At 50.3% G+C, this 12,805-nt stretch overlaps 3 protein-coding genes across 3 annotated transcripts; 1 reads left to right on the top strand and 2 right to left on the bottom strand.

Moving 5' to 3' along the window:
* Window positions 1-61: 61 nt before the first annotated feature.
* FIESC28_07907 (uncharacterized protein) lies at window positions 62-2,184 on the bottom strand (the record flags this gene model as incomplete). Its single annotated transcript, XM_031162047.1, has 6 exons — window positions 62-172; window positions 227-1,813; window positions 1,867-1,909; window positions 1,965-2,029; window positions 2,081-2,117; window positions 2,177-2,184. The coding sequence occupies 6 exons, from the start codon at window positions 2,182-2,184 to the stop codon at window positions 62-64; spliced, it is 1,851 nt and encodes a 616-aa protein (XP_031013901.1).
* Window positions 2,185-3,632: 1,448 nt separating this feature from the next.
* FIESC28_07906 (uncharacterized protein) lies at window positions 3,633-6,119 on the top strand (the record flags this gene model as incomplete). Its single annotated transcript, XM_031162046.1, has 1 exon — window positions 3,633-6,119. The coding sequence occupies one exon, from the start codon at window positions 3,633-3,635 to the stop codon at window positions 6,117-6,119; it is 2,487 nt and encodes an 828-aa protein (XP_031013900.1).
* A 640-nt stretch (window positions 6,120-6,759) lies between these two features.
* FIESC28_07905 (uncharacterized protein) lies at window positions 6,760-12,584 on the bottom strand (the record flags this gene model as incomplete). Its single annotated transcript, XM_031162045.1, has 4 exons — window positions 6,760-7,603; window positions 7,651-12,273; window positions 12,334-12,356; window positions 12,525-12,584. 4 exons carry the CDS (start codon window positions 12,582-12,584, stop codon window positions 6,760-6,762), a joined length of 5,550 nt encoding a protein of 1,849 aa, XP_031013899.1.
* Window positions 12,585-12,805: the final 221 nt, after the last annotated feature.

Raw genomic sequence — 12,805 nt, 5'->3', positions numbered from 1 at the left:
TGTGAAGACTCAGATGCTTCTTTATTTTTCTTTATCTTTGTTTTTTGTTCTCGTTCCCATTCTACATATCATTAGCCTTCTCCTCCAGGATGGAGACGATGCTTGAGGGCTCTTGGGAAGCAGGGGCGGTCTCAGTCTTGGACAGAGGGCTGGGAGGTCGGCTGGTAACAAACTACAAACATTCTTGTTAATTTTGGCCTTTGGTTGTTTGAGAGAATGAACTTACGTTGCTAGCAGCGCTCAGCAGAGCGATCAGAGAACTCTGGACAACATCCTCGTGGATACCAACACCCCAGACAGAGTGCTTGCTGCCAACAGGCTTACACTCGATGTAAGAAGCAGCCTTGACGCCACGTCCCTCACCGATAGCGTGCTCCTTGTAGTCGTTGACATCGAACTCAATGTTGATCTCCTTAAGAGCAGCAACCATACTGGAAATGGGACCGTTGCCCCGGCCACGCAACTTGAGCTCCTTGCCATTCACCAGAATGACACCCTCGAAAATACGGATAAAGTCCTTGGTGTCCTGAGTTCTGCCCTGGGCAGCAGGTGCAGGAGAGCGTGATCGGTCGGGGGTGATGCTGTAGTCGACCAGCTGGAAGTGGGGGTTCTCGCTGAGGAAGTATGTTCGCTCGAACAGCGAGGTGATCTCAGAAGCCAAAAGCTCGCGTCCAACCTCCTCGCTGCGCTTCTGCACAACCTTGGAGAAGGCGACCTGGAGACCACGGGGAAGGTCGAGCTGGAGCTTGGTGTGAACGATGAATGCGCTTCCTCCCTTTCCGGACTGGGAGTTGACACGAATGATAGCCTCGTAGTTTCGGCCAATATCGCGGGGGTCCAGGGGCAGATAAGGCATGCCGTTCCAGGGGTCCTCGTCGCTGAGTCCCTTGTTCTTGCGGTCCTGGAATCCCTTCTTGATAGCATCTTGGTGGCTGCCGGAGAAGGCGGCGCAAACCAGACTGCCACCGTAAGGAGCACGCTGGTGAACGGGGATCTTAGTACAAGACTCGACCATGTCGATAACTGAGTTCAGGTCAGAGAAGTCAATGTTAGGGCTGACACCTTGTGTGTAGAGGTTAAGAGCCAGGGTGACAAGGTCGACATTTCCAGTTCGTTCACCATTACCGAACAGACATCCCTCGACACGGTCAGCTCCAGCCATCTGAGCCAGCTCAGCGGCAGCGACACTGCATCCACGATCGTTGTGGGGGTGCAGAGACACGCAAATATCCTGTCTATCTCCAATGTTGTTGCAGAAAGACTCGATCAAATCGGCGTAAATGTTGGGTGTAGCCAGCTCGACCGTGGCGGGGAGGTTGAAGATAATTTGATCACCAGCCTCGGCATTGGGCCCCCAGGCAGCCTTGACGGCCTGGCAAACTCTCACGGCGTAGTCGGGGTCGGTATCGGAGAAGCACTCGGGCGAGAATTCGAACTGCCAGTTAGTTCCAGAGGCCTCAGGGTTGTCCTTGGTCAGAGACCTGACCAGCTTGGTGCACTCGACAGCAAGCTCCAGGGTTTGCTCCTCAGAGTAGCCGAAAACAACTTGACGGAAGCAAGCACTTGTAGCGAGGTAGATGTGAATAATGGCGTTCTTGGCACCGCGAACAGACTCAACAGTTCTGCGGATGAGGTCAGGTCGGCAGGGCGACAGGACTTGTAGGAAGACATCGTCAGGAACAGCTCCAGGGGTCTCGATCAGGCGTCGGGTGAAGTCGAAGTCGGTCTGGGAGGCGGATGGGAAAGAGACTTCAATCTCCTTATATCCTAGATCACACAGCATCTTAAAGTAGCGCCACTTCTCCTCGCCGTTCTATTCATAGTGAGTTTCAGGTCGCAATTGTGCGCAAGTATGGATGGACATACCATGGGGTCAGGCAGACTCTGGTTTCCATCGCGCAGACAACTCCTTGAGGATTGTTAACATTCAGACGTTCGTTTAGAGTGTCAATTAAGTGACGTACGACAGCCAGCGAGGGGCCTTCTCGATAGTCTTGTCGGGCCATGTTCGGTTTGTGAGTTTAGGGCCCTGAAGGTGTTAGTTATGTTAAGTCTGAATGTCAAAGAACACCAAATTCACCTGGAAGGGCTTGTATTTCTTGGAGGGTTCCTTGAGCCTGGGAAGAAAAAGTTTAGTTGCGCTGCATGCTTGGAGGGCGCCGAAGTCGCAGCTTACATGGTCATCTTTGCAAGTGGACTTTGGAGAGCGATGAAGTTCCAATTCAGTGTATGGAGAGGGTATAAAGGAAAGGGGATAAGCCAGATACAAATAGTCAGAAGAAAGAAGTAATAAAGAGATTGAGTCAGTCAAAAGTTTTTGAGTCACGGAGGCGGGGTAGTAGATTTGGAGGTGACAGTGACAGGATAGACAGCCCAGGGCAATCCGTCACTTTTTTGGAGGGGCACTGTCTTGTTTCCTTGCCAAATACAAACAATTCAGCTGTTGTACCTTAATTGCCCGCACTCCCGCTGTTATCCGCTATCCGGAGTCGGAGACAATCCCCATTAAAACTTTACTAGACTGGCCTGGAGAACCATGATCCCTGGTTGATGCTACGAATTATACCTGATTATTTGTTTCTAGTTTGAAAAGTCTGCATGAATTGGATATTTGGGGTAAGTAAAAGACAGGCAATCAAATGTAATCCAAAAGGCGTAGAGACGTCGAGTCAATTGGTATGCTCTCTTATCTGTTAGCATCATGGCTGGCTTTGATCCATTATACTTTGTCCACAAAAGTTTAGATGATCGTCATCTCAATTAGTTGGTCTAAAACATCCATCTCTTGATTGAACAGCTTGCAAACAAGCAAAGAAACAATATTACGTACAGTAAGAAAATGTTGCACCGATAAACGGCAGAGCCTCATGCATGCCACATGGTTACACTTACAATATCGGAGGTCAGATTAGATAGGTACGTACCTAAGCACAAGGACCAGGGTATCGTGGGAATGTGATGACGTAAGGCCGATCCAACTTAGTGAGCTTACCTTCCCAGGTTAAGGTTAGGGTCACGAGCTGGTCTCTCTATGTCTCGCATCTGAGCCTCTAACCACCACAATTATACCGAGATCGATCCAAATCATGTGCCACTGTCATCCTCACTAACTACCTATCTCTGCCCTGTCAGGCCGAGAGAAGCCTCCATCAGAAGACGAACCCGCCTGAGAACTGTCCTTACCGCGTCGCATACTCCTACTCCTAATCGTCAGCCGCCAGCGCACCCCGCGATAGCCTCGTCTGACTCTATAAATTTAAAACCCGGTCCTATTAAAAGTCGGCAAGCTGGCTCCTTTTAGATTCTTCGGTCCCTATCGCCCTCATCCCCGACACAAACAGAGCCTGGCGCGCTTCCTTTTTCCCCGGACTGTTAGAGATCGATATCGCGAACGACTACTCAATTTCCACCTCAATACTCTTCCTCACCTCAAGCACAATTTCCAATCCCGAGTCTATCGTTACCTACTCGAACGCCAACGTCGGCGCGCAGACCAATCACGCATCTTGGACATTGTTCGGCGCCGAGGCAGGCAGCTTTGGCTAGGATCGCAAGCGACTCGCCCTGTTAAGCATGCGAGGACCCGAACTAGGGGTTCAGTGGTTCATAAAACACCACAGATAACAGGAACCATGATGGGGTACGGTTCTAACCGGGAGACGAGCCCTGGGGATGGCGAGAGGGGCTATAGGAGGAAGCGCTTGGCAGCAATGGCTGGCAATCTGTACAGAAGCGGCCAGGCAGCGGTCACTGAGATCAAGGAATCATACAATCAAACAAGATCAAACCCTGCCGGTGCAGGACACGAAAACCATGGCCGAATACACATCCCAGGTGCTTTTCCGGATGTTGCGATTGTAGTCAAAGGCGATGACCAAATGGTGTTATTCCCCTCTTATGCCAAGCAGCACACCAAACAGGATTGGGGCGAGTTGGCCGCGCACAACCCAGATGCCCCGCATGGCAGTATCAGAGACGAGGACTTTTGGCGGCAGGAATGGGAGCGAAAAGAGGACGAAAACGCGATTGTTGATGTTGATGTTCGCGGCTGGATTTATGCACCCCATACTGGTCCAATGACGCGGAAGAACCGAATTTTAATCGGCCTTGCACGACAATTGAGTGGTATCCCAGCCCCACGAGCAGACCAGGCATATAGCCCAGGAACTGGACTACCACGTTCGCACCACCAGATACACGAAGAGGAAAGGGACCAAGAAAAGATCAATGCCGAAGCTCGGCGGATAGAGCGAATAGGACAACGTGAGAAGCAAGCTGCCTATCAAGGACGCTTCAGTGAAAAGCCGCCTGAGGTCGATGATCCCTCCACGGATAGCTACTACCAACCCTCTAGAAGGGGAAATCAATCTCCAGATTCGGCCCCTTCCAGTCCCACGATGTCAGCCAGAACAATGACATCGAATACCAATGCTGGCGAGCTCAGTGACAGCGACCTGGTCCTCGCCAATGCCAATCTCATGGCTCGAATCGCCCCTTTTATGACCAATCCATCCGTTGCCCTCCCGATTACCTTTTTCTTCTACAACGAAGCCAAATCGCAGTCAAAGACCGTCATGACGAACGATGCCGGGCATTTTGTTATTCGCGCCGCCCTCGACTTCGTGCCGACTCATGTTCGTGTTCTGGCAGATGAGGATCTGTCTGCTGTTCAAGAGATCAAAGTCATTGAGCCATACGGAGTTAGTCTTATCAGCGACATCGACGACACCGTCAAGAAATCCAATATCTCTGCAGGAGCCAAGGAAATCTTTCGCAACACGTTCATTCGCGATTTGGCCGATCTTTCGGTTGAAGGTGTTAAGGAGTGGTATAACAAAATGGCCAACATGGGAGTCAGCATACATTACTGCTCCAATAGTCCGTGGCAACTCTTCCCAGTACTTGCCAGTTTCTTTAAAATGCACGGTCTACCGCCAGGCTCACTTCATCTCAAACAGTACAGTGGCATGTTACAGGGTATCTTCGAGCCAGTGGCTGAACGAAAGAAATCTACACTCAATCGCCTCCTGAGGGACTTTCCTGAGCGGAAGTTCATACTTGTTGGAGACAGTGGAGAAGCCGATCTTGAAGTATACACAGAACTCGCTCTGTCAAATCCTGGTCGTATTCTAGCTGTCTTTATTCGGGATGTCACAACGCCCGAAGAGACCGGATACTTCAGCTCTGGATTCGACCTCACCCGACCAAAGACTGCAGGTCCTTCTCATGAAGCATCAAGAAACGTCTCACGGAAGTCTTCATATCAGAACCTGTCCTCCAGTGGATATAGAGCAGAAAGAAGACCATCAGCAGGTCCCACTATGGGCACATTGATTGACTTCTCTGATGAACCCCGACAGACAAGAGTCGATCGCAACGCGGGGCTCTCTCAAGTTCAAAACTCCGACGTAAAGAGTGCCAGCACTGCCGACCTTCTTAGCGGGCGCAAACCGGCTCCGCCCAGACCAGCAAAGCCAGTCGCTTTAAGGAGTGCCAAGTCCATCACTGAGTTGAACAAAGGGTTGTCAAGAACGAATTCCGATGAGTTGCCTCCACCTCCTCCGCCTAGAAGGCCGGGAGTACAGGCAAGGGATTCCCATCCTCTTAAGCAAATTCATAACTCTTCCCAGCAAAGCTCGGTTAGTGGCAATGGGACTTTCAAGATTCCAGCACAAAGTCGCTCCGGGTCTGCTTCATCAGGAGGTGGTCCCCCTCCACCTCCGCCACGTCGAAGGGGAACACCATCCAGTATCTCAGACTCGAACCCAAACCCCCCTCTTCCACCACGCCCTACCCAGTCATCAACTAATCTGGACGTGGACTACGACCCTCTTCCACCACCATCAGCGAAACCCCCTACGTCTTTTGGTTCAATGGCGTCAGGTTACCGATCAGATGGCAACACATCAGCAGCAGGATCACCTAACATGGGTCCTCAAGGAGTAAACAAGAAGCTTGAGTTATGGAGGAGGAGACTAGCAAGAGCACACGAGCAATTAGACGGGCTAGGTGTGGCCCTGTATACATGGCGACGAGGAAACGATGTCATTACAGAGGCAGAGGGAATAATAAAACGTGCCCTCGCAGACATGGACAGAAAGAGAAGGATGAACCGATAGCGGCCTCAACGAGAGATGTCCAATCATGATTACGTTACTCTTTTATCACGGTTTTAACGATTGTATAATAGTATTGGCATAGAATAGGCACGAACCAGGTCTGCTTTTGCTATAATACCCACCCACCCACGTCTAGAAACAGAGCTAGAATTAGACACAACCATCAACATCCAATCAGCTAAAGGCGCAGTGGCAGAGTGGTCTAATGCGATAGACTAGAAATCTATTCTCTTCGGAGGCGTCTGTTCGAATCAGGCCTGCGTCGACTGACAATTCAGGACTTTGACCAAGTTCATCTTTTTTTGCATGTTTGTGACCATCCTTCGTTTTTGTACCCAACGAGGCCGTGCAAGACCTGTAGTTCTCTTCAGGATTGGCATGTACAATTGTCATAATTAATTACTTTGCTGACGATCAGAAAGCTTTTCTCTCTGCTTCATGAAGAATATGCTTGATTCGATAGCTTTTTGGCACATTACGACATTCACAAATGCACAAATACAAACTTCGGTCAAGAAAACACAGTAGATAAAAAGGCCCTCGGGCTCCAAGTCCAAGTTTGTTATATGAGTTTCTAAATGCTTCCCAACTCCAACTCCGCTTCGTCACACCATTGCTCTTATTGTCGTTGTATGTATTATCACCTGGGAGGGTTCATATCACCCGCCAGATTCATATGCATAATGGCCTCCGCTGTCCAGTCTTCTTCACTCTTCTCGTTCTGACCTTGCCCTTGCGGCGACCAGAAACCTCCTCCTTCTCGTCCATCTACACCTGGTAGCCTGATCTGGGGCGGCGCTTGACCGTTCCCTGTCATAGGCTGAGGTTGTTGGGCTTGGCCTGGGACTGGACGTCTGTGGACGGGACCTTGTTCGGGTTCTATGGTGCTATACCTTGAAAAGTCCATGTCAAATCCTTGATCAGGTTGATGGGAAAGGTTCAGTTGAGTCGGTGGTTGAGAACCAACTTGTTGTTGCGTTGGGTATTCAAACTGCGAGTGCTGGAATCCTGTTGGTGTCTCTTGGCCGTCAGGCAGCTCAGAAACCATAGTTGGCGCTGACTCGTATTCATGACGAGGAGTTGTCTGATCATGTTCCTCCTCCAAGATTTGAGGTGCGGGCTCGACATTTCTCAAACTAGAAGATCCAGGAGCAGCGCCGCCTCCGCTTCGTACGCTAACCATTGAGACTCTGGAAGGATCCATAACATCACCCGCGGTAGACTCAGCGTCCATATCACGGATAGAGAACTGTGCAAGGGTCCTCAGTTTCCTGCTAACCCAGCCGCCGAGAATCTTGCCACGTTGCTTCTCTCCAAGACGAGATCGTGGGAAGTCTCCCTTGTTGACAAATGCGACAATGTCCACGATGATTTGGTGTTCGTTGAGAATAGCGTTGACAATGACAGGAACAATCGACGCCAGGTATGGCTTGCGGTTGACCTCAACGAGAACAACGACCAAACCGCCAGCTTGGAACACCGCACTGGACTTTGTTAGCAAACTCGTCTTACATCTGAATTATTCACTTACCAGCCATTCTGCACAATGTTTCTGTGGCATTTTTCCACAGAGTTCTCGATATCCATAGGGAAGTGACTCAATCCATTGATCTCAAAAGTCTCACCAATGTTTCCAAGGACAAACAGCACCTGCATGTCCACTTGAGCACCGTTAGGGCCAATTGGCCGGCTAACATTATGGAGGAAACCCAAGTCTCCAGTACGGATGTACTGAATGTTGGGGTCTCCGTCAACAGCTCGGCCATCGAAGCGCTCAGCATCGAAAGCATCCTTGGAACCATAGAAGGACTTAACGCAGGCCTCAGAATCAACCCAAATCTCACCATATTCGCCATCGAGACAGTGTACTCTGCTTTCAGGGTTGATGATGGCGATTTGTGTTGAGACTGGAACCATACCGCTGTCCTGCACCAGCAGAGCCAAGGGATCCGATTCAGGGTCCACGGGGATAACCAGGCCACGTCGAAGCGCTTGTGTGTCAAGCCAGAGCTCAATAGGCTCGATGCACATGTAAGACCTCGACGCAACCATGGGGTTGAGAACATGCGAGTAGACTGTGTTGATAGCAGTTCTATCCAGACCAGCTCCAGCAAAGTGAAGTCTGACCTTCTGGAACACGTCAACTCTTGGTCGGCTCTCAGCCGTGATCATCATGTTCTTAAGCTCATGAAGAGTGAAACCCTTTGCCTGCATGGAGTTCATGGCATGGTCCAGCATCTGTGGTGTCGCATAAGTATCCTTAATCTTGTATCTCGACAACGTGACGAATAGAGACATGGGGTTGGCTGCAAACTCAACGGGCGATAGGAGGTAGGTAGGTGTTCCGATATAAATGCCCATGAGAGCTGTGTGGATGAAGCCTAGACCAGTTGTGCTCCTTACACATCCAAGCACAGGTCTTGAACTTGTCATTTGGCAGGTTTCCTTTTGAACCTTGCACATGCCCATAATTGTGTCATGGCCAAGCTGAACTGAGATTCGACGTTGATCGGGTGTCCAATATGTCCAAACAATGACAGGGTAACCAGGTCGAATCCAAGCAGGATCAATGGTAAATCTCAAGTCTCTCAGTCCGCTACTTTGCTTTGGTGGCTTAGTTGTGTTGTAGATGGAAGGGCTTGTAATCTTAAGAACTTGGGCCGACTGCTTGATGTGACTGGCCACTGGCTTAATCTTGATCAAATGATCAACCTCAGAGTTGACCAGCACAGCCTTGACATTGTAATCTGCTACAATGTGCAGGAAAGCTGGGACATCCTCATTCAACCGGTTCTGGTCAAGGGGTGCAATTGGGATAATAATGGCACCCAAGCAAATGCAGGCATGCACGGCAAAAACAAACTCCTCTGAATGGGTGTACATGAGGATGACGTGGTCTCCTGGTCTCACCTTGACCTTGTTCTTCAGGTACATGGCAACAGAAGCGACCTTGGTGTCGAATTTCTTCCACGTGACACCCTTACCTTCACGACCTCTGCCGTCGATTGTGCAGTACGCCAACTCTTCTGGTTGGCGAGCCACACGCCATTGGATTAGATCTGAAATGCAAGAGAAGTTGTTGAGGGGAGTGGAGGTACGGTCATCGATCACGACTTCACGTCTGTCGACACCAGAATACTGCTTGTCGGCAGGCAACAAAAACTCGGCACGAGAGTCCGAAGCCAATGGTGACCAAATACCGCCCATGGGGTCTACACCAATAGGAAGGTTAAGCACTGCGTGTTCCACGCCAAACTTGACGTGCACACATGGAAGATTGCCGAGATCAAACTCTCGGCGACAGAGCATGTTACCAATCTCGCGTCGACCATTCTTGACGACACGTGGTAAAGTGTTCGGTGCTGTGATCATAACGCAGTACAGTCTGAGGTGATGCTCTGTCATAAGAACCTCCATACAACGCTCAGCTAACGACTCTAGTAGAGCTGTATCCGGTTGTCGAGGAGGTCCTCCAGATGTCAACGGCGCTGTTGACGCAGCCGCTGATTCTAACACAACGACTGGTAGGTGTTCATCGTTGACAAAGACATCAAAAGCTGAACAGTCGTATATCTTGGGAACATTCTTAACAATGCTCACGACGATATGCTGGACAAAGAAGTAGCGGTACTCCGCTAGTTCGTGTCCATGCTCAACCCACTCAACCTTCTGCCGAATTCGGTCTTCGTAGAGTCCAAGAACAAAGATCTTACCCTCAATGACAGTACCTAGCAGGCCTGTTCGAAGGAATTCGGGTTCTACAGGCTGGGGCGTGGGGTCGCCTGGGTCGAATTTGTAAGGGCGAGCATGGAAAATCAGCTCGGTGTTCTTTGGTTGTGCCCAGAACCCGCCTGAAAGAGAAGGAGAGTCAACCCAGATTTCACCTACGGAGTGTGGTGAGGCTAGTAAGCCCGTTTCGGGATCGACGACGGAGAGTGTGGCATCGGGTATGGGGTATCCAAAAGAACCAACTCGAACCAATCCTGGATCATCCGTTACCCTTTTACGGGCGTCGTTTCCAATGGCCACTACCACAACTTCGTTGGTTTTAAGAGCCTCACGATCCAAAAGAACCTCGCCAAGCTCGTTCTTTGCCCTTTCTTCAGTCGTTGCCGTGCCGCCGCCACTCAAAAGACTGCCGAAACCGTTCGAAACTGCCGGCTTCTCTGTTTTTTCGATATCCTCTTTCTCTTCATCAGACTCGGTGTCCTCTCCAAGTTCAAGCTTCAAAGGACATCCCATACGCTCTTCTCCTCCTAGCCAGTCGCGCACACTGATCACCATGCCTCCGTGCTCGGGCAGACAAAGCATAGGTGCAACAACCTCACGAGCGCGAGGATTTCTCAACGGTCTCAGCCATCGATCAGCCAAAACTTCATGGAACCCACTGTCGACAGTTAAGGTGTCAATCAAACAGAGTTTAATCATTTGGAAGTTTGGTTCCATTCCCTTCTTGTAATTTCGTGTCACCATTGGTTCTTGCTGATAATTGTATGCCGCTCGCTTCAATCCAGGATAATCAGCGATCATAATGGTCGATTTGTACTTGGTGAGGAGGTGGGCGTATAATCCAGGGACGTCGACGGCTTTGTTATCAAACCAAACGGTAGTATGGCCGCCATAAACGGTCAGGAGTACACTCAAAATCATGCCAATACCTTGACGGGGATCAAGGTACGAAACCAAGATCTCGCTGCTTGCGCCGCCACCAATAAGTCGGCCGTTCTTGTCACGAAGAGATGGGTTGAAAGTATCCCCAGGCCCATTGCCGGGGATAGTAGAAATAATAGCACTAAGACAGGCCATTTGGTGCATGATAGTTCGATGGCTGAGAACAACACCTCTCAAGTCTCCGGTCGGCGCTCGTGAAAACTCGATATAAGCCAGATCTGGAACAACAAGAGCTGGAACATCCTCCTTCTTCTTAGGGTGAAAGCTGCCAAACTCGTTTGTCTTCCACCATTCGACGCCCTTTGGCCATGTCAACTTTTGTGTAGTGATATCTCGTTGGAAGGCTTTAAGGTTGTTATCGGTAGTCAGCGCCAAATGGGCTTGCGTCGTGGTAAGAATATGGTTTAACCGTTGGTAATCCTGTAGGTCATTGATAGGAACAGCAACAACTCCAGCAATGAAGCATCCCAGCAAGGCAATGGCGAAATCAATGACTTCCGAATCGCGGTAAATGAGAGCAACTCGATCACCTCGGTATAGAGAACTCTTATCACGAATGACTTGCGCAACCTTCTCCGCTCTGGATGCCAGCTTGTCCCACGTAATTGAAGCGATCTCCTTGCCCTTGCTGTCCAACACCCAATACGCTGGTTTCTTGGCAATTGTTCGGCCTCTGTGTCGTAGTACGGCTGCGATATTATCGAACTTTGACATTGGCGTAGAATCGTCATGAGGGTCTTGTATAGCGAACGGCACCTCGCGAGGGTCAAGAGGCAGCTGGTATTCGAGGGCCTCGGGCGGCGGAAGGTCATTGGTTGTGAGCATCGGAGGTGCCATTGCAGCGGTTGGAGAAAAAGCATCGCTGGAAGAATATCGCTGCTGGGGTCCTCCATATTCAACAGTCTGACCCTGATCATAATGTTGCTGTCCCGCGAAATCTGAGAAATATCCTTGTGAATCGAGAAGAGTTGCAGTTCGGCCATCATACTGCTGTTGTGGCGGTGGCTGTTGCTGAAACTGCTGCTGTTGCTGTTGCTGTTGGTGCGGGTCAACGTATGAACCTTGTTGCTCAGGTCTGAAAGCATAATCGCCAGACATCATGGTTCCCGTTCGGGTTTCAGGTTCGATATGGGAGGGAGAGAAGAAAAGAGAGTCGCGGTGCGCAGCGGTCGATCCTCCAGCCATAGAGCCCCCAGGGCGTAGCAGTGAAGCCGGTGGCTCTGAAGGAGGAGGTCTTGGTGATTCTGAGGGAGCATAGCCAGAATGTGGTCGATATATAGGTGCGTCTGGCGAATCTGGGATTGGACCACTGCTGCTGCCGAGAGCAGCGTATGCAGCGGCGCGGTGGCCATCGCCTGAAGGATGGGCCGAGTCATCGGGAGAGTGTATGCGAAGGCCAGACTGAGGCTCGGCGAGAGCAGCAATTTGAGGTGGAGGAGAACCGAGGAATTGGGAGAAAAGCTGGGTTCGTCGTTTCTGGTAACTACAAGCGCGTAAGTAATTGAGGAGCAATTGTGAGTATTTCGGTCGCAGAATAGCTTACCCCTTCTGTGTAATGTCTCCTTCCTATATCAGAAAATAAGTCAGTCATGATAACTCAAATGGACGATATTTCGTCGCATGCGACGACAGACTCGGTTCAGAATAGCTGCAATGGCGAGTTGAGGCGCCAAGCAAGCAAAGCATTGAGAGGGAGACGGGGATTTGTGGAACAATCGGGGGCATTCTACTAACCTCTAGCTCGCGATCCAACTCTTCAAGCCGCTCTTGAAGCTCTGGACTGACATCAGCCATGATGGCGGTTATTCTGGCGACCTGATGCAGCCGCTCAAAAGATGAGATCGAGTACAGAAGGTTTGGTGGATTATCGAGGTTAGCCACGGAGGTCTCTCAGTGGTAACTTGAAGGGACCCGGCGGGAAAACAGAGTCTCGTGACGTAGTCCGAACTGAAGACTTGGAGGGCGGACAACAAGATGTTTTTATTGGTTCTCTAACCAGGGCCCGTTGAATTCAA

The sequence above is a fragment of the Fusarium coffeatum genome (genome assembly GCF_003316985.1).
Source record: "Fusarium coffeatum strain FIESC_28 chromosome Unknown BRIP53273_contig_178, whole genome shotgun sequence".
NCBI classification, from domain to species: Eukaryota; Fungi; Ascomycota; class Sordariomycetes; order Hypocreales; family Nectriaceae; genus Fusarium; species Fusarium coffeatum.
Note: the sequence above shows the minus strand (reverse complement) of the source record. Positions and strands in the feature narration are given on the sequence as shown.